Raw genomic sequence first — 27,973 nt, 5'->3', positions numbered from 1 at the left:
TTCCAATTCCTCTGCCTGAAGCCCCAGGTTAGAAGCAACCCTCTTCAAAAGTTCATGGTGCGCTTTGGCCTCATCTTGAGGAATCGGGTTCGGGGGCCCCACGATAGCCTTGTCTGGCGACGACAAGGACAATGCCAGTGTCGTGGGAGCCTCCACATCCATGGGTAGGGTCCAGCATCTTGCTCCCCTGGGTCCTCCTGGACCTTTGGGCTCTTACCACCCCCCCCCCCCAGAGCATCGAGCATCGGAGGGGAACGGGATACCAAGGCTGCTGGCCTCTCTGAGACTCCAGACACCGATCAGGCAACCTAGGAAGCTTGGGAGAACCCATCAAGGGTGCCATGGGACAGATTTCAGTGCTGATAATGTAGTCGGCACCACCAGTACCGGGGCTTGTCCCCAGCTGGAGAAACCAGCGGAGTGGTCAGTACCAGATGACCAGGATCGGGCTGAGCGGTCGCTCCTGTCCAACTGGTGCCGGTTGCTGCATCCCCAAAGCCAACCTGCTCGAGCGAGACTGTCTTGGTCGTGCTCTCTGGGACCAACAGTGTTCAGCGGACCTGCGTTGGATACCCAGCTATCCATACCTCTTGCTACTTAACCGGTCCCAGGATGTCCAACGGGACCGGAAGCTACTACGGGCCGGCTGCCGGGAGGATCGTCCTGAGTAGGGGGACCTCTCCTTGAAGACAGTGATGATGGCCTGGCAATTGGCGGTCTCTGGCATCAGATCGGTCCCAGGCCCTTGGAGACAATCGGGGCCAGTCCCAGAGTTCTTGCCAGGTGGCACATGCCTCAAAAGGTCTGTGCCAATCTACCGGCAAGGTACAACTTGAATCCCTTGATCGGTGCCCCCAGTGTGGGGACCGAAGAGGGCTCTGCTGAGCCTGCCTCTTCAGTCCTGAAGCAGGATAGCTTTGGGTGGGCAAACACTGATGGGACGTCCCTCTCCATGGGGAACGGTACCGCTGAGGCGGGGATACACAGATAGGTCCCAACTTGGGTTTTCCCCGAGACTGGGGTATTGCAGGAGCCGGTGTGGGCAGCACTGGGAGCATCAGGATTTCTTAAGCCACTTGAAGAGCTTCAGGTGTCGACAGCACCTGAAGCTGGCTACGGCGTTCACCGTTATCTGGGGTTGCAGGTGAAGCATGGGATGGGCTGCACCACTTGATCTGAGCTGGGGCCCAACTTCCCGAAGGGGGTGTTGAGCTGCCTGGCACAGGTCACGGCTCGCCTCCAGCCCTCTCTTTTCCCTTATGGGAGGGAGGAAGATCTTCCCCTTACAGTCTTTTTCAGCTTCTCTCAAGGCAAGGACGGCCCTGGCAGAGCACTGCGCACGGAGGTGACTGTGCTCAGTGCGGAGTCAGACCACTGCTCCGGTGCCGGAGTGAATACTGACTCCACTTTCAGAGGGATACCGCGCTCCTCCTTCGTTCTAGGTTTGAAGGACTTGCAGATATGGCACTTATGTGCCCTTTGCCCAAGCACCTTAGGCAGCTAGTATGAGGATCACTGATTGGCATAGGCGGTTTGCAGCGATCGCAGGGCGTAAAGCCGGGGGACCAGGGCATGCCTCGTCCCCCGGCTGAGTCCCATTCATGACTAATGAAAGTTGAGAACTACTACTATGGGTAACTAAGAAACTACTAACTATACACAACTATATTACAGGTTTTCAAAGTTTACAAGAACAGAAAAGGAAACTGGTAGCCGAAGCAGCAGATGTTCCAGCACCGTCACTGGTGGCAAGAACGAACTGAGGATGGGGGAAGCTGGCGGCGCCCCTTATACCATGTGGGCGCCACTCAAGGGGGCTCCAGAGCCGGATCCCTATGGACACTGCTGAGGGAAAAACTTCCAGAACCAGCGCATATGGCGAGCACACACACCTAATATGGAATGGACATGAGCAAGCACTCGAAGTACTAGTTGATCCTATCTTCTCTCACACTTAGTTTGTATAGATACTTTTGAAGAAAATAAGCTTTCTTGCTTTTTTAAGTCCCAATCAGTTTCTCAACTTTGAATGAACTAGCCATTGAACAGAACTAGCTGAATAAACTGAAAAGAAGAAAACATTCTCTTTGCACCTGCAAAAGGAAGAGGATCTGGCTACCAAAAGCTTGTTTTGCACTTCAAATGCTGATCCTAGGTGTTTAGCTAATGATTTTCATCAGTTTAGGGGCTTCACTTTCTTTAAAACTTTGATGCACTGCTTAATTATTTTAATAGATTCTAGTAAGTTTAGATTTAAATGATAAGGCAAGCAGTTATATTTTAAATTTAATTTTATATAGGTTTATTTTAAAGAGTAAAAATGTGTTTAAATAAAAATCAGATTTTTAGTAAATTTTTATCCACCTTACGTTACCCCCCAAAAGACCAATTTCTTTTCTTGAAAAAGCCTAATAATCGTAACTAACTTCATGGTTACAATAGTAGTAAATGGAATTTGTTGGCTTTGCTTTTAAGTTGAATTTTACAAATGAACCCCCCAAAACCCAGCAATTCTAACAATCTCTTGTGTCTTACAGCCTTTATATCTTCGCTGATTACCAATATATAAAAGAACAATGGTTACTATGGAGAATTTCTCATGTGTGTTCATTTAAGTAAAGCATGCTTTCAATAGAATAGAAGGTACTTACCCTTCTAACCTGACATCAGGTAATGATCTGTTGAGTGCAATCATTTCACTTGCCATTAAATTAAACTGATTTATTTTAAACATCTCTTTCATTTTTTCTTGATCCTCTTTAGGAATAACAACAGGTTTCCCCATTTCTCCAGGACCTTCGTGTGGCTTCTGTACAGGTTCTGGAACTAACAAAAAAGAAGTCTTAATACTGAACCAATTACCAGGGGTTCTCAAACTTCATTGCACCACGGTCCCCTTCTGACAACAAAAATGACAACATGACTCCAGGATAGGGGACTGAAGCCTGAGCCCCACCTCCAAGACAGGGGGCCAAAGCCAAAACCCAAGCCCCGTCACCCAGGACTGAAGCCCTTGGGCTTTGACCCCAAGCAGTGGGGCTCGGGCTTTGGCCCCATGTGGTGGTCTCCGGCTTTGGCCCTGAGCCACGGGGCTCAGGCATCAGCCCTGGGCCCCAGCAAGTATAATGCCAGCCCTGGCAACCCCATTACAATGGGGTTGTGACCCACTTTGGGGTCCGAACCCAGTTTGAGAACCGCTGGCTCTGAAATTTACTGGAGAAATAAGACTATTGCAGGCACTTCTTGTTTGTTTTACAAAAGCATATCTAATTTGTTTAATGATGCACTGTTCCATATGAAGCAAGAGCCAAAGTCAGGTGATTTAAAATTTGACATTTTTAAATACTGGAAAAATATAAACTTCTGAGTATTAATATATTTAACAAGAGCAGTTACATCTCATTCTCAGCAGCCAAAAGTACCCATCCTTTTGTCATCACATTTTGTATTGTACAAACTTACTGCATCACAAATTTAACTCAGTTATGGAATAAACCTCTACATATTTCACAGACTTTCCGAAGGGGGGGGGGGGAGATCAGCGGGGGTTTTATTTCACATCTAGTAACATCCACTTCCACAGAGATTATTAGGTTAGCAAAGAAATTTATTTTTATACAAAAAAAAATTTATTTATTTAAGTGAAGACAAATCCATTTGGACTCAAATTCTGATGTGTAATATACTTTACAATTTGGCATTCTGATAAAAAATGCAATTTGAATTCATTCTTCAGAACAATCCTCTCTCAATTTTGGGAGAATTTAATTCCACCAGAATTAATCTATTACAAAATGGAAACAATGTGTTAGCTCTAGCCAATCTGTATCAACAAACAAATTTAATATTACTCCTAAGCGAGGCATAGTATTTCTGATACCAATTGTTTGCCAAGTAAAAGACAAAACCAGAAACAGAACATTATTTCATTTTGATGCTTCTGAGAAAGCATTACAAATAACTGATACTAAAAAACAAAACCAACCTATCTAAGTGGCCAGTGTTTCTTTATAAATACTCATTTGGTGATATTTTTCAAAATTCAAATTTTTTAAAAATACACAAATAATGAAATTTCCAGACACTTGTTTTTAACTTGACCATTGGCATATATATTGGTCTATGAATCATCTAGCTATTGAATTATCAGATTAATTTTAATAGAAAATACTATAAATGAACAAAATAATTCAATGTACTCTAACAGAGTATTAACTAATTCCAGTAAGATCAAGGCACCACTCCTTTTTCTCTTCCTACTTCCCAAATATGAAATTATGAAATGTTCCTTAATTTTTGGCTAAGAGAGAATACTATAATCTTACATGAGACCAAAGAGGGAAAAAATAGCTTGTCAAGAGCAAAAACAAAATGCATCCTGTACTCACTGAAAAACTTAGAACTCAAATTATATGAATGTATAAAGAGTAACAAATGAGATATCTTGCACCTATTTCACCGAGTTTTCCAAAGTGACTGCAGGGGGGAAAACTATTAGCAACACCTAAATTCAGTTTGCTAGCATTTCCATTATAAAAGATTTTCAGAGTTTCTTCCTAGAAGCTCAAACATTTCCACTGTTTGCAACAGGCCTTTGAAATTCGGTAGGGTGAATACTCTGTGACCAAAGGAATACCTTTTCTTTGTCACATGAAATTGGTTCAAGTTTAGCTGAGATATACTGTTAAAAATTGCCAGTTGGCTAATGTTCCTGGTTCAATGGAATTGACATGTTCCTGCAGAACACTGTGATTCCACCACATCACCATTTTTCAACAGAGAACTGTTCCACTGGAAGATTTTCAATAAGCTCCAATTATAATCAGTCTAATTCTGCTATGTATCACACGACCACTTGCCTCATTCAGTGAACAGTATGGACAGTTCAACCCAAATTCTCCAGTAACATCAATAGGAGCAGCAGTAAAGCAAAGAGAAAGCCTCCTCCCACTGCAGAGATGAAGGTTTAATACATGTTCCCCTCTCCTCCCAAAAAAGTTTCACTGCCAATCAGGGAACAGAACGTTTCAAGGAATTTCAAATGTAATTTGTCCTCTGCACATTTTTTTTTTTAAATAGGCACAGTAATTAAACTTAAAAGAAATTAGTCACATTAAAAGCTCCAAACACAGATTCTGGCCTTAAAATCAGAAGAGCCTCAACACTATTTATTTTATCTTCACTACACACTTATGAGGTAAAATATCATCGCTATTTTACAACTGAAAATTAAGGCATAGAGATTAAGACCGAAGTGGTCAAAGTATCTACAGTAAAATCTGTGTTATCCAGCACTTAACCAACCAGAAAGCTCTATAAACTCGCATTTGGGGTGGGGGGGGGGGGGCGCACAGGAGAGGAGGATTGTGGGGTGAGGGCTCTGGGAGGGAGTTTGAGTGCGGGACAGTTGCATGGACCACCTTAATTTTGATATTTCTTAAGTCTTGGGTGCTTGACTTTGCAACCTAACTTTTAATGGAATCTTTTTCTGTGTAATTACCTAGGTTTTTAAAAAAAAGTGAAGGAAATTGAAATTCTATCACATGTAATATAACCATATTCAATCCAACCCATCCCCCCCAATACTGGTCACCTTTAGGGTTGGCAAGTTTAAATCCATAGTATAGACTTCTACCACTAAGCTTATGGAGTAGTTGACAGCAGTCACTGGAAGGGGATGAGATACTTCGCTGGTCGATTTCACAGCTACTTGCTAGACAACAGGGAAATGTGGTCACTTAATAATCCTGAATTCTATTCCAGGTTTTCAAGATGCTTTAAATCAGAAGGCCTTCTGCCCACATCTCCCCATGTCTATCCCATTCTATTCCTGCCCCATATAACCAATCCTCCTTCTCCCTCTGCTCCTGTCCCTTCCTAGCGTACTGCTTTCCCAGCTCCTCACTCCTTGCATTTAAATGCAGGCTGTTTTCTCCTTCTCCTCCTCCTACTCCTCCATGATGCTGGACATCAGCAGAGAAGCAGACAGCGTAAAGTCTCCCTACTCATTTCTGGTGGCTGGCACAACAGAAGCTCCAAACAGCCAGAAAAAGCAACTGTAAGAAGTCTCCTGCTCAGCTCCTGCTGCACTTAGAAGTAGTATACTAAGACATGATGGAATCTTGGTGTCCAAACCACTGTGTATGTATCAATGTCAATTTTCAAGGGCATATACTGGTAACTCTCAAATAGAGGTGGATTTTCACAGGGACCTCTATAGGCACCTCTCTGACATACACCCCGCAATATTTTCAAGTTCCTTCTCTAAAGCATGAAGGGACTAGTATGTCTCCATTAAATGAGTGTAAGACGTTTCTACCATTTACAAAAAAAATTTCCCCGAATGTCATTCTTGGTAATGGCTGAACCATTTTTTGACACATTTCAAAAATTTCAGCCTGAGTGGTTAGTCAGGGTGGATAAGAAATTTTTTTTATTTAAATCAGATTTTTGATTTTGTTATTTAAATTATAATAATTTCCTTTTAAAATATAAACCTGTTAAAAATGAAATCTGAATTTAAAAACAAAATATGTTAAGGTCTAAACTTACTATATCATCTTAAAACGTTTAAAGAAAAAATATGCTGAATCCATGATCCTCTATAAAAAACTGAGTTAAGACAAACATTGTTTTTTTCTATATAAATAATTAGGGGGAAATCAAATTTATGAGGTTAAGCCTTATAAATATGGTACAATAGGCCAGCCTAACTAATTTAGGAGGCTGTCATTTTCAAGAGACTAAGGCAAGTAAGAACTTGAGCTGCAGTTACTTTCACTTAGATGTATTTGAAAAATTTCCCAGACTGGCCTGCGATAATCAGTTTAAATTTACTGACTATGTTTAATTTCTCTGTTTAATAAATCATTTAGTTGTAAGTGTGAAACATCCTTTGATAAAGAAGTTTATTCATAGATTCATAGATTCATAGATATTTAGGCCAGAAGGGACCATTATGATCATCTAGTCTGACCTCCTGCACAATGCAGGCCACAGAATTTCACCCACCACTCCTAAAAAAGACCTCACATCTATATCTATGTATGCTTTATGTATCTAAAGCATTCACAGCTGCTTTAATTAAAATAAATGTTATAAGCTGTTGTGTTTAATTAAATTCTAGTTACCATCCTAATGCAGCTTGACACAAATCATGACGAAAAAGTTAATTATCTAGTAAATAATCAATCCATCATTCACCTTTTTCTAAACACACTAAAAATGCACAATTCAGAAGAATCTGAAAGCTTTATAACTGCTTAAATAAAGAAATTATATATAGAGAGAGTAGGGCTGTCGATTAATCGCAGTTAACTCACGCGATTAGCTCAAAAAAATTAATTGCGATTAATCGCACTGTTAAACAGAATACCAATGGGAATAAATATTTTTGGATTTTTTCCTACATTTTCAAATATATTGATTTCAATTACAACACAGAATACAAAGTGTACAGAGCTCACTTTATATTCTTATTACAAATATTTGCACTGTAAAAATGAGAAAAGAAATAGTATTTTTCAATTCACCTCATACAATACCGTAATGCAATCTCTTTATCGTGAAAGTGCAACTTATAAATGTAGATTTTTTTGTTACATAACTGCACTCAAAAAGCAAAATAACAAAATTTTAGAGCCTACAAATCCACTCAGTCCTACTTCTTGTTCAACCAATCACTAAGACAAGCAAGTTTGTTTTCATTCACAGGAGATATTGTAAGTAAGAATTCAGCAGCATTATCACCTGAAAGTGAGAACAGGTGTTCACAAAGCACTTCCATAGCCCTCACTGCAAGGTATTTATGTGCCAAATATGCTAAACATTCATATGCCCCTTCATGCTTCTGCCACCATTCCAGAGGACATGCTTGTTAAAAAAAGAATGCGTTAATTAAATTTGTAACTGAACTCCTTGCTGGAGAATTGTATGTCTCTTGCTCTATGTTTTACCCACATTCTGCCTTGAGGGATCCAGGGTGGCCTCCCTCTGAACCAGAGGGTAAAGAGCCACTCTCTCAGCCCGAGTAGGCGGGGCCAGGCCAAGTTTACTCCACCCCCCGGAAGGGGAGGGGTGGAACAGGAAGTACAAAAGGCAGGGCCCTTAATCTAGTCAGGGCAGAACCAGGGAGGGAGACAGACACAGACTACTGGCTGTTCCCTGTAGACCCTGCTGCCGAACCAGGGGATGCCCTGGACCAGGGAAAACCTGACCTTGAGGAAGGACTTGGGCTACAAGGACTGCTGGCCACAAAGTACCCCGAGGAACTGGAGGAGCCAGGCAGCGACCCGAGCCAGAGTGAGCCTGTCATAAATATAAAGGGAAGGGTAAACCCCTTTGAAATCTCTCCTGGCCAGGGGAAAGCTCCTCTCACCTGTAAAGGGTTAAGAAGCTAAAGGTAACCTCGCTGGCACCTGACCAAAATGACCAATGAGGAGACAAGATACTTTCAAAAGCTGGGAGGAGGGAGAGAAACAAAGGGTCTGTGTCTGTCTGTATGCTGGGTCTTTGTCGGGGATAGACCAGGAATGGAGTCTTAGAACTTTTAGTAAGTAATCTAGCTAGGTATGTGTTAGATTATGATTTCTTTAAATGGCTGAGAAAAGAACTGTGCTGAATAGAATAACTTTCTGTCTGTGTATCTTTTTTGTAACTTAAGGTTTTGCCTAGAGGGGTTCTCTATGTTTTTGAATCTAATTACCCTGTAAGATATCTACCATCCTGATTTTACAGGGGGGATTTCTTTATTTCTATTTACTTCTATTTTTTATTAAAAGTCTTCTTGTAAAAAACTGAATGCTTTTTCATTGTTCTCAGATCCAAGGGTTTGGGACTGTGGTCACCTATGCAAATTGGTGAGGCTTTTTATCCAACATTTCCCAGGAAAGGGCAGGGTGCAAGTGTTGGGAGGATTGTTCATTGTTCTTAAGATCCAAGGGTCTGGGTCTGTAGTCACCTAGGCAAATTGGTGAGGTTTTTTACCAAACCTTGTCCAGGAAGTGGGGTGCAAGGTTTTGGGAAGTATTTTGGGGGGAAGGACGCGTCCAAACAGCTCTTCCCCAGTAACCAGTATTAGTTTGGTGGTGGTAGCGGCCAGTCCAAGGACAACGGGTGGAATATTTTGTACCTTGGGGAAGTTTTGACCTAAGCTGGTAAAGATAAGCTTAGGAGGTTTTTCATGCAGGTCCCCACATCTGTACCCTAGAGTTCAGAGTGGGGGAGGAACCTTGACAGAGCCTAATGCTGAGAGCGAGCTGGAGCTACCGATGGCTGAATATCCCGACAAGTTGGAGGAACCAGAGGGACCCACTCGAGAAAACAGGTAGGAAGTAGCCCAGGGGCAGAAATGGATAGTGCAGTGAGTTAGTATTTGGTCAGCATGTTGTGGACAGATCCCCGCTGACCCAGTGGCGAGACCCTCTCCTCCCACCATCAGGGCCCTGGGCTGGAACGCAGTGGAGTCGGGCGGGCCTGCGTTCCACTACCCCTGCCATCCCATCCCCCCAATAAAGAGCTCTGACTCTTGGCGATGCTCCCCTGCTCAAGGGGGGCACCAATGACTCTGGCTGGTACTCCTGTGTCGTGCCAATTACGACGGCACACCTCCCTCAGCTAATTCCCCATCAACGGGGAGGTGTGACCAAGGCCTTTCGGTGAGGCAGTAGCTCCCCACAACCCTCCAGCGGCTTGGCAGACCAACTGAAACCTTGCTACACTGCCATATATTTTGTGGTATAGCAGTCTCGGATGATGACCCAGCGTGTTGTTCGTGTTAAGAACGCTTTCACTGCAGATTTGACAAAATGCAAAGAAGGTACCAATGTGAGATTTCTAGAGATAGCTACAGCACTCGACCCAAGATTTAAGAATCTGAAGTGCCTTCCAAAATCTGAAAGGGACAGGGTGTGGAGCATGCCTTCAGAAGCCTTAAAAAAGCAACACTCTGACATGGAAACTACAGAACCTGAACCACCGAAAAAGAAAATCAACCTTCTGCTGGTGGCATCTGATTCAGATGACAAAAGTGAACATGCATCTGTCCATACTGCTTTGGATCATTATGAGCAAAACCGCTCATTAGCATTGACACATGTCCCTTGGAATGGTGGTTGAAGCATGAAGGGACATATGAATCTTTAACACATCTGGCATGTAAATATCTTGCGACACCCGTTACAACATTGCCATGTAAGCACCTGTTCTCACTTTCAGGTGACACTGTAAACAAGAAGCGGGCAGCATTATCTCCTGTAAATGTAAACAAACTTATCTAGGTGACTGACTGAACAAGAAGTAGGACTGAGTGGACTTGTAGGCTCTGAAGTTATTTTTGAATGCAGGTTTTGTTTGTACATAATTCTACATTTGTAAGTGCAACTTTCATGATAGAGACTGTATTACAGTACTAATATGAGGTGAATTGAAAATTTTTTTATAGCACAAATATTTGTAATCAAAAATATAAAGTAAGCACTGCACACTGTTCTGAGTTGTAATTGAAATCAATATTTGAAAATGCAGAAAAAATATTTAAATGCATGGTATTTTATTGTTGTTTAACAGTGTGATTAATATTTTTAATCGCTTGACAGCCTATATCTATATTTTTATCTACAGTTATACCATCCTAGGTAGCAAACAGCTGTACCTAATCCAGAGTAGAGGCTCTATTTAGTTGTAAATCAACATGTTTTAATGGTAATATCAACCAATGAGAATGCACCCTTCTTTAGGTAACAGAAAGATGGATTAAAACCAATTTAAAGAGAGGCTTTCCACCAGGTGATTTAAAATCAACCCATCCTGAAGTCAGAGTTATAATGGAAAGTGGAAGGCCATCTTAACGATGGCCATTGCCAGCTCCATCTGTATTATACAGCTTTACTTGGTTTTGTACATCTACAAAGAAAAATAGTCTTACCTATATTGAACCCAGACAAGCTCCATACTTTATACTATAGTAGCAACAGTTTTATGCAGTTGAAAATATTCTTTCTAAAAGCACTGAGAGCTCCATTGGGTGGCATATGGAAACTATGCTGGGAAGCAAAAGAGAACAGGAGTAGCAGAGATTTCTTGAAGAACTTTGCTACAGAATAAAATAGTTCCTGTTTCAAAATACACACTTATTCAACAACGCAACCATGGAGGGCTTACTGTACTAATTTTAATACCCTTTTGTTCCAACATTTATTTTGTAATGAGGTCACTGTCCTTCAAAATTACTATATTAATCAGCCAAATACAGCTCTTAGTTTCACTGATGTAATGCTATTGATGTCAATGGAGTTACTGCAGATTTACATTACGGTAGGGAAGAATTTGGATTATTTTCTTAACTGTTACCTTCCTATACTATCCATGCAATTGATTTCTAAAGTCATCTTAAATGAAATCTGCCTTCAGAATGCCTCAGGTATTAGAGAGCCTACACAACCTTCATGCTCTTTTTTTGAGGGGTGGGTGGGTGTGTTTGTGTTTTTTTTTTTTCCAAGACTCTGAAAACATTTGTAATATGTACAAGATGAAGCCATACACATACTGTTGGGAATTATCAATGGGCAAGTTTTCACTGATGCTTATAAATTGTAATTTATGAACATCTACTCACCATCTCCAGCAGGTAGACCTCGCTCTTTTTTCTCATCACATTTGTTGCATTCACTGAAGTACAGCAATAGAAACATATCCAAAAGGACCCAAACCAGTGAGGTGGCAAGGACCACCTTGCAATATGCAAATTTTCTCATGGCACTTTAAGTCAAATACAAAAATAAAGAAGTATAAATAAAAATGTCAACAAGATTGCTTTAATCCAGTTTCCGAGACCATGTTCTGTATCTGAAAAGAAAACAAAGAATAGACATTACAAAAAAATCCAAAATGAGAAGTAATACCCAAAGAGCCAATTTTACTTACATTTTAGGATAACTAATTTGCATGTCAAATGTGTTATCACTCTGGTCCACATGCAAAAGTTAAGAAATGCTAGAGGCACTCTACAGGTGAAGAGAGTAGATGCAACTAAGGCAACTAAGTTTGGTGATGTGTTAACTTTCATGCCTCCAAAATGCCAAGTTGTCTACTCAATGCAGAAGAGAATATGCAACTATATTCAAATTAAAAGCCACTCTTTGAATTTGGACTTAATATAATTGTTTACTCTTTGGAAATTTAGGTTAGCCAGCATAATGAAAGGTCTGATCACAACAAACAGTCTTTTCTAACCTTCCTTGTACTGAAACACACTTGGCAAGAGGGCAATTTACAGTACACAGAGAATACTAGATTAAATACTAGAATTAGCTTGGTGATAAACAAGAAAATGAAGACAACCTTTGCTCCAGTCTTTACTGGTAAAGTTTTGAAAATGCCAGTATTTATTTCTAGGACTGCTGTAGTAGAAACAGGTTTAATTAATTTGCAACGTGGTTCAGAAAAACTTTTTGTTCCACTTTGCTGTTTCTGAAACAGACACCAATTTTTAGGAGACCGTTTGGGCGAAATTCCTATAGCAATTTTGGATTTTATTTCCAAAGTTTAAACAGTGATTATAGCTTACTATTCTACATATAGTAACTAAACATCACATACCACACAGATGTAAAAGGCAGGATTTTCATTTTATATTTGATATTTAGAATCACAGAAATGCAGGACTGGAAGGGACCTCTAGTCCAGCCCATACTGAAGCAGGATTGCATATGCCTAGATCATCCCTGACAGATGTTTGTCTAACCTGTTCTTAAAACTCTCGAATGATGTGGATTCCACAACCTCCTTAGACAAGCTTTTCCATAGCTTACATACACTTATAGTTGAAAAGTTCTGCCTAATAACTAACCTAAGTCTCCCTTAATTTAAATTAAACCCATTATTACTTCTCCTACTCTCAGTGGACGTGGAGAAAGATTGATCAGTGACCTCTTTATGATAACTTTTTACATATATGAGGACTTCTCTCCCATTAGCCTTCTCTTCTCTACACTAAACATGCTGAGTTTTCAACCTTTCCTCACAGTTCATGGTTTCTAAATCCCCTTAATCCAGAGGCAATCAAGAATCTCTCCAATAATACAATAGCAAATTTCATATGTTGCCCTCAATGAAAGTTGGAAGTCTCAGCACTTTATAGAGCAAGCCTGTACACTACAATAGTCTCCATCACTCACTTAAACAAGTTTTCTCCATGATTCCACCCCCCCAAAAAAATCAGAAGTCTACATCAGCATATTACATAGTATCAACCTAGAACTGAAATAGTACAACACATTTGATATACTGCATTCAATTATTAATATTCTTTTTAAAAATATCAAATTGATTTAGACTTAGCTGTTTGTTTTGTAATAGGATGCTGCAATTCAAAAATGTGTTCCAACTCTGACAAGCTTTTCATGCCTAGAGACTGAAGAATGTGTATTGAAAAACTCACAATATAAAATAGAAATTAAAGCAAGAAAACGCTTATGGTTAATAGCTAGAAAGGGGCAAGTATGCCAAGATATTAAAAAAATGGAAAAAGATTTTCAGAACTGTCTTATACTTCAGACTCCCTTCTACCCGAGAAAGAAGTGTCTTCACAAAAAATGTCAACATGACTAGGTCATTGGTGAGCTGAGATCGCTGCCTACGATGGTGAGCTGAGATCGCTACCTACCAATATTCTCTCTGTTGCCTGGACTTCCCTGTTGGTCTGTCTGTTCTCTCATCTTATAACTTTGATCATAAGCTTTTAGGTGCAGGGACCATCTTTTTGTTCTGTTTGTACAGTGCTTGGAATAATGGTCTCCAAGGTGCTACACTATTACTAAAATAGCCTCAAAGCACCTATGTTAATTAACAACTCAGCTATACTGAGTTTTAAAAAAACCCACATACTTTGCTGCTAAGTGTACCAAAGTAAATATTGATTACAATAAAAAAAATCATCAAGTGCAGTGAAGGATCCAGCAACAGGAGTAATCTGGTAGACGTCCAAGGCAAAAAATCTCAACTAATAAACTGCCATTTAAAATAAGAGTCCTTCTAACTTATAAGCTCGGAATGAACCCAATATTGAATCCAGTTTGACCAATTTGATTACTGGACAAATATTTACCCACTTTTCAACATATTAAAGTTTTAGAAATGAACCCTTTAAATTTTATGATGCTCCACTTAATTCAAATTAAGAATAAATTCCACAGACACCACTGTAAATTGCCATACTGCAGACTTTTATACAATTGTCAAAAATATTAAAAAACAAAAACAAGCTTTGAGCTTCCCTAATTAACAAATTAGTTTCAAAAACAAGAACACAAATAATGTAAACTGGCTTCTGTCAATTACTGCCAGCAATATGCTACAGGTTTTATGCTGGGTAACAAAACTATACACAAAACTTTGTCTAACTGCTCCATCAAATTAATAAATGTTAAGATTTTACTAGGAAACTGTTCAACCACATGCAATTTCCTTTCTAGGCAACTTCCTCTGCTTCCTGCTCTGAAAGAAGTCTCTTCACCATATGCATTGTTGCTATATATGCAATCTCTTCCTGAAGCATCTTTTAAGGGCGAAGAATTAGCAATTACAACCACAGTTAGAAACAGAAAACCATAGAATTAAAGACAGCTCAAACAATAAACCTCCGTTTTCTTTAGAGAACTTATTATGGAACACTGTCTTTCTTCCACATTATTGGCCAAATTCTACATCATGGAAAGGTGGAGCAATTCAGTTCTCTTCCAGGAAAAGGTATTACGTTTTTAGGGTTATGAGTAATGCTCATGTCACACTGTCTCACACACTCAGCTACTATGACTTTTGCAACATCCAAAGCAGTCTTGGAGGTTTTTTAAGCCTGCATTTTTTAAATTAATTATATTTCTAGCCCATATGATTACAAAGATATTTCATATGTGAACCAGGCATTAATCAATGCAGTGCTGTTTTCCAAAGACTGACCAGATTAGACCTGTTCCAGAAAAACTTTACAACTCCAGATCTATCGAAGTATCTGTCAAGGCAGACTCAAATTTTACATTTAAATTAAATCACTCAGTTAATGTGATCTTCAGAGCTTTATGTTTGTAGTCACTACTCAGGGGGACAATTAGCATCTTGCTAGCACTCCCAAACTTCAACTGCTTTTCCTACCCCATCCGTGAACTGCATCATAAATTTCACATCTGATAAGAACATAAAAATGGCCACATTGGGTCAGACCAATGGTCCATCTAGCCCAGTATCATATCTTCCAACAGTGGCGGGTACCAGAAGCTTCAGAGGGAATAAACAGAACAGGACAATTATCAAGTGATCCATCCTGTTGTCCATTTCCAGCTTCTGGCAGCCAGAGGTTTTGGGACACCCAAAACATGAGGTTGTGCCCTGACCATCTTGGCTAATAGCCATTGGTGGACCTATTCTCCATAAGAACGGCCATATGGGTCAGACCAAAGGTCCATCTAGCCCAGTATCCTGTCTTCCGATAGGATGCCCCAGAGGGAATGAACAGAACAGGTAATCATCAAGTGATCCATCTCGTGTCACCTATTCCCAGCTTCTGGCAAACAGGCTAGGGAATCACAGAATCATAGAATATCAGGGTTGGAAGGGACCTCAGGAGGTCATCTAGTCCAACCCCCTGCTCAAAGCAGGACCAATCCCCAATTAAATCATCCCAGCCAGGGCTTTGTCAAGCCTGACCTTAAAAACTTCTAAGGAAGGAGATTCTACCACCTCCCTAGGTAATGCATTCCAGTGTTTCACCACCCTCCTAGTGAAGAAGTTTTTCCTAATATCCAACCTAAACCTCCCCCACTGCAACTTGAGACCATTACTCCTTGTCCTGTCCTCTTCTACCACTGAGAATAGTCTAGAACCATCCTCTCTGGAACCACCTCTCAGGTAGTTGAAAGCAGCTATCAAATCCCCTCTCATTCTTCTCTTCTGCAGAGTAAACAATCCCAGTTCCCTCAGCCTCTCCTCATAACTCATGTGTTCCAGACCCCTAATCATGTTTGTTGCCGTTCACTGGACTCTCTCCAATTTATCCACATCCTTCTTGTAGTGTGGGGCCCAAAACTGGACACAGTACTTCAGATGAGGCCTCACCAATGTCGAATAGAGGGGAACGATCACGTCCCTCAATCTGCTCGCTATGCCCCTACTTATACATCCCAAAATGCCATTGGCCTTCTTGGCAACAAGGGCACACTGCTGACTCATATCCAGCTTCTCGTCCACTGTCACCCCTAGGTCCTTTTCCGCAGAACTGCTGCCTAGCCATTCGGTCCCTAGTCTGTAGCTGTACATTGAGTTCTTCCGTCCTAAGTGCAGGACCCTGCACTTATCCTTATTGAACCTCATCAGATTTCTTTTGGCCCAATCCTCCAATTTGTCTAGGTCCCTCTGTATCCTATCCCTGCCCTCCAGCGTATCAATCACTCCTCCCAGTTTAGTATCATCCGCAAATTTGCTGAGAGTGCAATCCACACCATCCTCCAGATCATTTATGAAGATATTGAACAAAACCGGCCCCAGGACTGACCCCTGGGGCACTCCACTTGACACTAGGGACACTATCTTTTATGAACCCTGTTATAGACTTGGCCTTCTCAATATCCTCTGGCAAGGAGTTCCACAATTTGACTGTGCATTGTGTGAAAAAATACTCTTTTGTTTTAAATCTGCTGCCTATTAATTTCACTGGGTTACCCCTGGTGCTTGTGTTACGCGAAGAGGTAAACAATACTTATTCACTCTTTCTCCACACCATCCATGATTTTATAGACCTCTAACATATCGCCCCCTTAGTCGTCTCTTTTCTAAGCTGAATAGTCCCAGTCTTTCATCTTTCCATATGGACATTGTTTCATACGCCTAATCATTCTTCTTACTCTTCTCTGTACTTCTTCAATATAAATATATATATATATACATATATATATATATATTTTTTGAGATAGAGCAACCAGAACTGCACACAGTATTCAAGATGTGGCTGTATCATGGATTTATACAGTGGGATGATGATATTTTCTGTCCTATTATCAAACTCTTTCCTAATAGTTCCTAGCATTCTTAGCTTTTTTCTTTTTTTTCTTTTTTTGCGGACGGGGAGGGGAGAGAGACATTGCCACTGTACACTGGAGCAGATGTTTTCAGAGAATTATCCACAATGACTCCAGGAGCTCTTTCTTGAGTTAGAACAGCTAATTTAGACCCCACCATTTTGTATGTATAGCTGGGATTGTGTTTTCCAATGCCCAATACTTTGCCATTTTGTCCCCAGTCTTGTGAGAACCCTTTGTAACTTCGCAATCTGCTTTGGCCTAAATTATGTCACGGAATTTTGTATCTGCAGGCTTTGCCACCTTTTTACCCCTTTTTTCAGATCATTTATGAATACATTGAACAGAACTGGCCCCAGTACAGAGCCTTGGGAAATGCTGCTATTTTTCTCTCTCCATTGAGATTTATTCCTACCCTTTGTTTCCTATCTTTTAATGAGTTACTAACCCAAAATACAGGTTTCAGAGTAGCAGCCACGTTAGTCTGTATTCGCAAAAAGAAAAGGATGAAGTGAGCTGTAGCTCACGAAAGCTTATGCTCAAATAAATTTGTTAGTCTCTAAGGTGCCTTTTTGATCCTTTTTTAAATTTACGGTAGACATTTATATCGAGATTATACATACACATGGAGATTAAATTCTGCACATCACTTGAAAATGGAATTGTACAATTTCAAAGGGGATATTAGCATTAGATTTCTACCGCTAGTACTTCTAAACTCTTCCGGAAGTTAAAATTGCTTGGGTGGGAAGAACACAAGGCAGAAGAAATGAAGTTATGCAATTTTAAAGTCAGTCCCATCTGCAGACAAAAATTAATATTTTCTTTCCTCAGTAAATCTGAGAATCCAGACAGGTAGGATGTCTCAATGGTTAGGGTGCTAGTCTGGGACTTGGAGGACCCAAATTCAATTTTCTACTCTACTGCAGACTTCTTAAGTGACTTTCCCAAAGTTACACAGTCCCTCTGCCTCAGTTCCTTGCGTATGTGTATAAAATACATATTTCCAAAGGGTACCTATCACCATAGTATCTGGGCACCAAAATTATAATCTTAGAAATAATGAAGTTCTAAAAAAGGGGTGGCAGAATCTCAACCGAGTGCATATACCTTAAAATACAGCATCGTTATAATAAAAAAATTGTAATGTGTTTCCAAATTTTATAACACCTTAAGATGTAAGTTCACAGTATAGCTCAAAAACCAAGACAAGTCTTAGACCAAGTTTCAATGAGATCCTCAAAACAAGCTTAATTTGAAGAAAAGATTGGTTCATTTCACAGAATGGCTTGCTCCTCATGGTCACATCTGGCAACTGAAAAAAGTCTACGGGAGACTAGATGTAGCAAAACTAAAAGGGGTTCAGACTCAACAAAAATGACTAGAAACATGGGAAAAAACTTCTATATGGAGATCCTGAGAAGATTGAGACAACAGTTCAGTTTAGAAGAGAAATGAGGCAACAGAGGTATGTAAAATAATAAAAGTGAACTTTAGTTTTCAGCATTTTCCATCTGATCTCCAGATATTCTAGAATTAGGAAGATCATTTTAAATTTCTCACACTTCACCTTAAGATGGTCTTGGGCTGGAGGAACGTAGTAAGTTAAGGTATAGTAAGACCCATCTATTTGTCAGTTTCGTTCTATAGGGAAAGATGACCACAATCAAACTAATCCTAGGCTCATCATGAAAATGCACCCTCCTCCACTTATGAATTGGGTGAACACACTGACAGATTCCTCTGAAAATGATGCTGACTGGAGCTCTGTAAGCTTTTTCCTTTGTTTTTCCTCTGGTCTAGGGCATTGCAGGAGTGATCTGGTAGAAAACCCATGACAGTCACAGGACTGACTGAACAGAGAGAACCAGTGCTAATTCAACAGATCTTAGTCTCTTTTGGAATCTATGTATATTCCTGTGGGACCTCAGACTTCATAGTCTGGTTCTAGACTAAGACCTTGAGCTATCAAAGGAAGTATGAAGGACCCCACAGTCTTAGTGTTTCTGAATGAAGGCTGGGGTCTTGGTTTCTCAACCACAACAAAGAGGCTGGCTAAATCAAATAAGGTTTCAAGAAATGGGTTGACATGAGAGCTGCCCTTAGTGAGAGAACACCTTGCTGAATCCTAAAAGGATCAACCAGAAAGGACAATGGCATAGCTCAGTAGAAACTGTGTTGTAGCTATAGCTCCTACTAGCATGTTTGGGGCAGTCTCTCCAACTGGAGCACTTCTGTGTCTGCTTAATGATCTAGTCCTTGGAATATATAGCCATGCTCAGCAGCGGATGAAGAACAAACTGTGGATCTCTGTAAAACTAGATCCTGCCTCAGAAAACCACATCCAATAAGATCAAAAGGCTTTTGCAGTACTGCTGCAAAGTGAATAAGGGACTACAAAGGCAAGGAGAAGAACAGGAAGCCCTCTTTGTTCTTAGTACTGGACTACACTTCAACTGCTGAAAGCACTAAGCAACCAAAGGAACATCCAGTTTCCATTAAAAACCCTCTTATAGGAGGACTTTATCAAAAAGGTCAAATATCAAACGCCTATCTTTAAGCCACAATCTTGATAGCTCCATAAAGACTCAAATTTAGAATGGAAACAAAATAAAAAATGTATAACCTCAAGCATGCTAAATTTGAAGGGCAGTAAAATCAAATTGACTATTTTGTCATGATCCATTTGGCATTACAGAAAAAGGTCAGCTTTAAATTACTGCTCATACAATACTACTTTATTACCGCTCCTATTTGTTCCTTTGGTAAATGTACCAGAGCAAGTTAAAAGTTACATTCCAGCTTCTCACACCTATATAATTGAAAACAAAAATAATAAATAATAAGTCTGTCCATATCACAACCATGCTATTCTTTTTCATTTTGGACCAACTTCATCAGTAATCTTCAACATACAAGTTTATTTAATTTACAAAGGATTACACTGCCGTTAATGATCTTAAACAGGTTTCTATGCTATATGCTGTATTTAAGCAGATACAACACTGATCTGAAGCCAAAATTCCTTTTTACATGGTTCTAACCGAAAATATGTTGTGAACTACCATTTTCTTTAATGATTTAAAAGCAATGCTGTCGATTTATAATACGTGATCTGGTTTAGGTTGGTCATTATAGAAACCATGTAATTTCTGTACTCCTTAAGAAACATCCTAGACCGGGGTGGGCAAACTACGGCTAGCGGGCCACTTCTGGCTTGTCAGACGTTTTTATCCAACTCTCGAGCTCCTGCCAGGGAGCAGGGTGGCGGGCTTGCTCCGCTGTCTCTGGCACTCCCTCAGCCCAGGTTCACAATTCCCTTGATGAGCACCATCTTCCAGCATGCAGAGCCACACTGCATGCCGGCGTGCGCTGTTTCTGGGATTGGAACCCAGCCCCTATGTAGCAGTCCCGCCATGTGGCAGCGCACCCAATTCCCTCCTGGCAGCACAGAATTCCCCCAGGAGTAAATTACAAAGTGAGATTCTCTGGCCTGTATTATGTAGGAGGTCAGAATTAGATGAACAGTGATTCCTTCTGGCCTTAAACAGCTATGAATCAAATCCAGATCACATCAGGAGTGCCTAATTTAATGCCATCTGATGGATGCTTCGTGGCCTATATGAAACAGTTTTTGGTTTCTCAGTGAGGTAGTGCCCACTAGAGATGTGCAAATCTTTGTTTATTAGACTAATGTACAAATACCATCAGTTTGTTTTTTGATCACATATAAAAACAAGCCAAACACGAATAGTTAATACGGCCACTCCTCTTGGAGACAAGCCATTTTAATTCTGCTACTGCCCCAAAACTCCATTCTTGAGCCTATCTAGACCAGCAAATCAACCTGCTGCTAATTGGGCATGGCAGAATTCATTTTTTTAAAACAATATTTCTATGCATTTTTAAGGTTCTCAATTTAAATTTTCACAGTTGTAGGAAATTTAATGTCAGTAGACACTGATTCAAAAGTTAAAGCTTTGACACTTAAAACACAAATTGTCATCATATGTCAAAATATACAAGGTAAATATCACTAAATCAAATGCTACTGAAGTTCTCCAACAGCCTTTTTCTTACTTGGCCTATCTGTAAATTATGGCACCTTAGAGACTAACCAATTTATTTGAGCATGAGCTTTCGTGAGCTACAGCTCACTTCATCGGATGCAAGGTGCCACAAGTACTCCTTTTCTTTTTGCGAATACAGACTAACACGGCTGTTACTCTGAAATCTGTAAATTATGACTGCCGACGAATAAATATAATATATATATATTTTTTTATTTCTGTGTATTGGGTGAAATCAACATTTACTGATAAAAATCTAATCCTTCCAAGCCTACTCATAAATGTTGGATAACTTGAGGATAAAACTTGCTTTCTGCAGCTCTACTGAAATATAGTTTTGCCAGGTCCACACTATCAGTTAAATTATTTTTAGCACTAGGAACCCATTGTGGATAAGTGGATAGTAATAGATCTGTTTGATGTAAGACCCCAACCCTTATCCTTGGGAAATGTCGCAAAAGGCGGGTCTACTATTCAAGCCCCAATCTCTCAGATTCTGCAGGCTGAGGTAATCACCACTAGGAAGTTTGCTTTCCTTGATAAACTAAATAAGGAGCAGGTTGCCACTGGTTCAAATGCAGGCTTTGTGAGGCTTTTGAGAATCAAATTCAGATCTCAAGCAGGAGTACAAACCTTTATCTGTGGGAAGAGATTCCCTAAATCTAGCAGTTGTGGGGTTAACAAACAGAGAAACCTAAGGCTGTCAGGGCTGCCAAGCGAACTTTTATGGAATTGAGGGACAGTCCTGTGTTCTTAAGATATAGCAGGTACTCCAGAGCGAGGGGAAGCAGAGCAGATTCAAGGGTAGCACTGTGGAGTTTGCACCAGTGGCCAAATGTTGTCCGCTTTTGAAGGTAAATAGTTCCGGTGGAAACTTTTCTCCTATTTAATAGTACGTCGTACCTCTGCAAAGCAGCATGCCTAGCCCTGCAAACCACCTAGGAACCACACCTTGTAGCAAAGAATGCCCAAGTTGAGATGTACCAGGCATCCGGCATCCTGAGAGAGGAGTTGAACAGCTGGAAGATCGATCTGAAGAGAGAGAATGAGGTGAAACAGCTAAGGGAAGCACACTTCCCTTTACCACATCGGGCCTATCAGAATAACTTCGGCTTTGTTCTGCTTGATATTGTTTATCACCTTGAGGATGAGAGGTGGAGGAGGGAAGGCATAGAACAGTCTGCCCATCGAAGGCATAAGGAAGGTATCCCCCAGCGAATTGTGATCTAAACCTCCCCTTTAGAAAAACAGGTGGCATTTTTAGTTTGTAGTTGTGGCGAAAAGCTCTACATCTGGAAACCCTCAAGTCTGAAATCTTGCAAATAGAACCCAAGAATCCAACTCCCATTAGTAATATTGGGAGGAGCGCTTGCTGAGTGTGTTAGCTCTGGCATTCTATAAGCCAGAGATACACATTGCTGAGATACTTATGTGATGCTTTATGCACCAATTCCACAGCTTTATTGCTTTGGTGCGGAGGAAAAGCGATCTTGTCCCTTCTTGCCAATTGATATAAAACATGCAGTAGTGTCACGACTTTGATAGATCTGTGTCTGATGAGAGGAAGGAAATGAAGATAGACATTCATAACTGCTCTGAGATCCAGGAGATCGATATGGAAAGTGGGCTCTGGAAGTGACTATCTGCCCTGTACTCTCAGGGAGCCGAGGTGTATCCTTCAATGCTGAGATGCACCTATTAGTCGCTATCAGTTCTAGTTGGAGGAAGGGGACATCCTCCACCCCTATATTGCGATGAATCTTCCATCAGTCTAGGGAATGCTTCACCTGCTGGGGAATCTACACTTCTTTGTTTAGACTATCTGTTTGGTGAGTAAGCCATTCTGAGCCACCCCTGGAAATAGCGAAGGTGTAATTTTACATGCTTTGTCATGGAAGTGCAAACAGCATGAGACTTGGAAGCTGAAGGCAGTTTTTGACTGATGTCTGGGGCAGTCTTGAATTGTTTTGAGGAGGCTCAATACTGTCCAGAACTTGTCCATGGGAAGAGATGTCCTAGATGTTAGGGAATCCAGACAAATCCCCTACAAATTGTACATTCTGAACAGGCATTTGTCTGGATTTTTTTATGATCAGCTGGAGGCAGGTCCAAAAACAAAGAAAGTGCTGTCCTTGTGGCAGATAACACTTCTTGCTAAAGTCGACATTTGAATAACCAATAGTCAAGGTACAGGTATGCTACAGGAACAGTCTAGCTACGGAGGTAAGCCACCACTAATCACAGAACATAAGAATGACCCTACTGGGTCAGACCAAAGGTCTATCTAGCCCACTATCCTGTCTTCTGACAGTGGTCAGTGCCAGGTGCCCCAGAGGGCATGAACAGAACAGATAATCATCAAGTGATCCATCCCCTTTCGCTCATTCCCTGCTTCTGGCGAACAGAATCTTCAACAATACTCTCAGAGCAGAGGCGAGGCAAAACAAGAGGACTTGATACTGAAAATGATCTTTGCCTACCACAAATTGGAGGAATCTCTTAAGTGGCAGATGCACTGCTATACAGAAGTAGGCACCCTGGAGGTCAACAGACAAAAACCAATCCCCCGAACGTAGGAAATAATTTATCACTGCCAGCATCACCTGAATTTCTGGGATTCACAAATCTGTTTAGGAGTCTGAAACCTAGAATTTGTCTCTACCCTCCATTCTCCTACAAGGAAATAGTCTGAATAGAAACCTTTTGCCTTATATTGAGCAGGTACCAGTTCTATTGCTCCTAGACGAAGAAAGTTGCCTACTTCCTGTCTAATCAGGGGCACATGAGAAGGGTGCCTGAAGAGGGACCGGGAAGGGAAAGGAGAGAGCAAAGTAAAGTGGATGGTGTAGCCCAATTATGTTACTTCCAGCACCATTTGTCTGAGATAAGGTGCTCCCATTCATGCTGAAAGCGGGAGTGTGTTTCCAAATGGGGGAATGAGGGCAAAATACTGAAGCTAGCAGGCTAATGAGGGGTGGGAATATGAACCTTGGACAGTCCTGGCAAAACTGGCACTTCGATGATGATGCCTGTTGAGAAGCCGCATCAGATGGGTTAGAGCAGTGGCTCTCCACCTTTCCAGACTACCGTACACCTTTCAGAGTGATGTGTCTTGCGTACCCACAAGTTTCACCTCACGTAAAAACCTGCTTAAAAAAAACAGACCTAAAAATACAAAAGAATGTCACAGCACACTATTACTGAAAAATTGCTTATGTTCTCATTTTTACCATATAATTATAAAATAAATTGGAATACAAACAGTGTACTTACATTTCAGTGTATAGTTTTAGTTTGTACAGACTTTGCTAGTGCTTTGGATATTTGCCTAGTTTTACAACAGGCTACATAAAGATGAGTTGATGTACCCCCAGAAAGACCTCTAAGCTCTCAGGGGGTACATAAACCCCCTACTTGAGAACCACTGGGTTAGTGGATCTTTCTCTCTAGAACCTGAACATCTTCCCGGGGGGTTCTATGGGTCTCTGGAATCCAGAGAATGGATCTCTGAGCATAGAGCAGGATCTCTGAGCCATCTGCAATTTGGATAGAGCAGGATCTCTGAGCCATCTGCAATCTGCTGAACTTCCATTTGTTTGCAGAAGTATAGATCCCTAATGAGCATAATGCGTCCCTGAAATCTTTAAGGATATGTAAGAACTCAGTGTCTCTGCAAACAGCTTCCATCCATCCAATGGGAGATCCTCAACTGCATTTTGAACTTCCCTGAGGAAGCCAGACAACTGCAGCCAGGAATCACTATGCATCACCACCACCAGCAATGCTTGTGGAGTACAGAGATGGAATGGAGTCCGCAACATCAAGTATTGCCTGCAAAGATACTTTTGTCAGCAACTGTCTTTCAGCAACAGTGGCCTGGAATTGTTCCCTTTGATCCCAGGGAAGGTGCTCAATAAACCAGGAAAATTTTTTGTAGTTGGCAAAGTTGTACTTGGCCATCAATGCTTGGTAATTTGCAAAACAAAACTACAGTAGGCCTTCCTTCCCATGAGATCCAGAAGCTTTTAGTCTGTCATATAGGGTGGTTTTATAGCAATGTTTGCCCCACTTGCATCAACAATTGGGAGATGGGTGAGAAAAGGAATTCAGAGCCCTTGAAAGGGACATAACACGTAGCTGTGACTGTAGCTGGGGTTTGCCAGGTGGTTCTAGTGCAAGGGCTCTCAAATGTAATTGCACTGCAACGACCTTCTGACAAGAAAAATTACTACAGGACCCCAGGATGGGGGACTGAAATCCAGCATGGGGGGCCAAAGCCAAAGCCTGAGCCCTACCACCGAGGTCAGGGGGCCGAAGCCAAAGCACAAGGGCTTCAGCCCCAGGAGGGGGGCCTGTAACCTGAGCCCCACCACCCAGGTCTGAAGCCCTCAGGCTTCGGCTTTGGCCCTGGGCAGTGGGGCTTGGGTTTGGGCTTCAGCTCCAGGCCCCAGCAAGTCTAATGCTAGCCCTGGCAAACCCAAGAAAACTGTGCTCTTTCCAAGCCTTACTCCCAGAAGCTTTACTGGTCATGAAGGATAATGCCTGAGACATAGTCCCAAAGATCTGAGCTAACCCCAAGATCACTGGAGAACTTTTTGAAAGCATTTGCTTAGGCTTCTCAGTTTCAGCAACTCCAGGATCTGAGACAGGACACAAAGACCTTTCTCCAACAAAAAGTGCTGTAGGTGAGCCTCTCTCAAGTTTTGTGTTCTCTTACAGAATGACCAACAAATAGATATGCCCCTCATTAAGGCACCTCATACACCCATCATTAACCAGCAGTATTAAAACTGCCTATATTGCAGTGTAAAACCAAGGAAACTTTAGCTTTGCCATAAGGGCTAGACCTAGTACAAGTCGTCTCAGGAAAGTTAAGAAAAAAAGAGATTAAAAAAACGAGGACTAACAATTCTAGCACTATGCATATCAAACTATATACACTATAAAGAATTACTCAGAGAGCAAGAGGAACATAGAACCCTAGCAGTGTATCTCAGCCACAGGCAGTAAAAAAACTGAAGGATGGCTGAAGTTGCCCCGCCCTTTAATGGGACACTTACATCTGGCCCTAACTCACAGTGCTGGACAAAAAGATTCTGAATTTGAGTACTTTGGGTGTCCATGCATACCAAGAGTGAAATATGGACAAGAGCTTGAAGAATCAAAGATTTCCCTTAGAGACATGGAAACAAAAGAAAAATTATGTTAAATCGTTTGTCAAAAAAACATGCCATTGTCACCTTTCTGAAAGCAAGAGAACTAGGTAACCAAGGCACTAGAATTACTGGTGCAGGAAGTGAAATCAGGTATTATAGGGATAATGGACACATGGTGAAATAGCTGTCATGACTCACACACAGATATTGAAGGATATGCGCTGTTCAGGAAAGAAAAATAAAAGTAAAGGTGGTGGAGTAGCACTGCATATTAATGATGAGGTAGGCTAAAGAAATAACTAGTGACGGAATGGATAAAACAATCTGTCTGGGTCAAAAATCACTTTGGTGGAAAAATGATAACAGAGACTCCACTGGGATAGTGCTTGTGGTCTGCTAAATCCCTCCAGTATCTGGAACTGGATATTTTAATGAAGTAAATGCTACCATGAATTGAGATTATGGGAGACTTCTATTTCCCAGATACAGATTGGAGAACAAATGCTGCTAACAAAAAATAGGATCCAGATATTCCTTGATGTGACATCCAGAAGACTTCTTCACCAAGTAGTTACGAAACCAAGAGGTGATACTATTTTATATTTAGTACTGGTAAGTAGCGAGGACCTTACAGAAGAAATGATTGTCGAGGACAACCTTGGTTCGAGTGATCATGAGCTAATTCTTTTTGGTTTTTTGTTGGCATCCTTTCATCTGCAAGAGACTGTGGGAATTGCAGCCTATGATGTAGATGGTTTGCAATGTCTCACATGACCGAATAGGCCAATCCAAAGTTTGCATGATCTTTGGCAGTCATTGCAAATGTATGTATCTTGATGGGAGCTGCTTGCTTCCCATGGGCTCTTTTCTCTTTAAGCTGTAGGAACCAGCTCCTGTCATGGACTTTGATACCCTGATGGAGATGATGGCCCCACTTGTTACTATCACTTGCCAAGATTTCCCATAGGTCAGGATCAATTCTAAATTCCTTGATATCTTGCTTGCATGTGTCCTTATAGCAAAGCTTGGGACTTCGTTTTTTTTCTTGTTCCCTCTGATAGCTCCCCATATAGCATGTCCTTGGGTATGAGTGTCTTCCAACCTGCTCACATGGTCCAGACAGCATAGTCATCTCAGCTCATCAGCAAAGATAAGCTAATTCAGTTTAAAAGGATAAACAAAAATAGGTCCTGCATCTAGGGTTCTTGATTTCAAAAGGACAACCTTTAAAAAAAAAAACTTTAAAAAAATGAGAATTAGTTAGGGAAGTTAACTGGACTGTAGAACTCAAGGATCTGAATGTGGAGGAGACTTGGAATTTAAGTCAAAGTTGCAGAAAATATCTGAATCCTGCACCCTAAGCCAGGAGTGGGGAGGGGACGTCATGTAAGGAAGGGTTCCAGACCAAAATAGATTAAACAAGCATCTCAGACAGGTTATTGCTGGAAAGCAAAAAGCCTGCAAGGAATGAAAGAAGGACTGTTAATTTGACCTCAATTGTATGCAAGATCTTAGGATAAATTTGGAAAGAAGCAGCAATTAAAAAAAGAGGTTAATGGTAATTGGGATAAAATACATGGTTTTAAAAAGGTAGACTGTGCCAGACCAACCAGATCTCTTTCTTTAGATATACTGCATTTCCTGTGTCTAGAAATGCACTTACCTTAAAATTTACCTGGAT

The 27,973-nt window shown here is 41.0% G+C and overlaps 1 protein-coding gene across 3 annotated transcripts in view; it reads right to left on the bottom strand.

The window, feature by feature from the left end:
* The window catches only part of GALNT1 (polypeptide N-acetylgalactosaminyltransferase 1), a 191,467-nt gene that overhangs the window by 107,924 nt on the left and 55,570 nt on the right, over positions 1 to 27,973 (bottom strand). For all 3 annotated transcript variants that reach the window (XM_048839304.2, XM_048839308.2, XM_048839305.2), the window contains 2 exons: positions 11,615 to 11,844; positions 2,652 to 2,826 (listed from right to left, as the gene is read on the bottom strand). In XM_048839304.2, coding sequence (XP_048695261.1) covers positions 2,652 to 2,826; positions 11,615 to 11,753 — 314 coding nt within the window. In that variant the 5' untranslated portion in view covers positions 11,754 to 11,844. The remainder of the gene's footprint in view (positions 1 to 2,651; positions 2,827 to 11,614; positions 11,845 to 27,973) is intronic.

Source organism: Caretta caretta, chromosome 2 (assembly GCF_965140235.1).
Source record: "Caretta caretta isolate rCarCar2 chromosome 2, rCarCar1.hap1, whole genome shotgun sequence".
Lineage (NCBI taxonomy): Eukaryota > Metazoa > Chordata > Testudines > Cheloniidae > Caretta > Caretta caretta.
The sequence above is the reverse complement of the archived record's forward strand: the minus strand, read 5'-3'. Positions and strand labels throughout refer to the sequence as shown.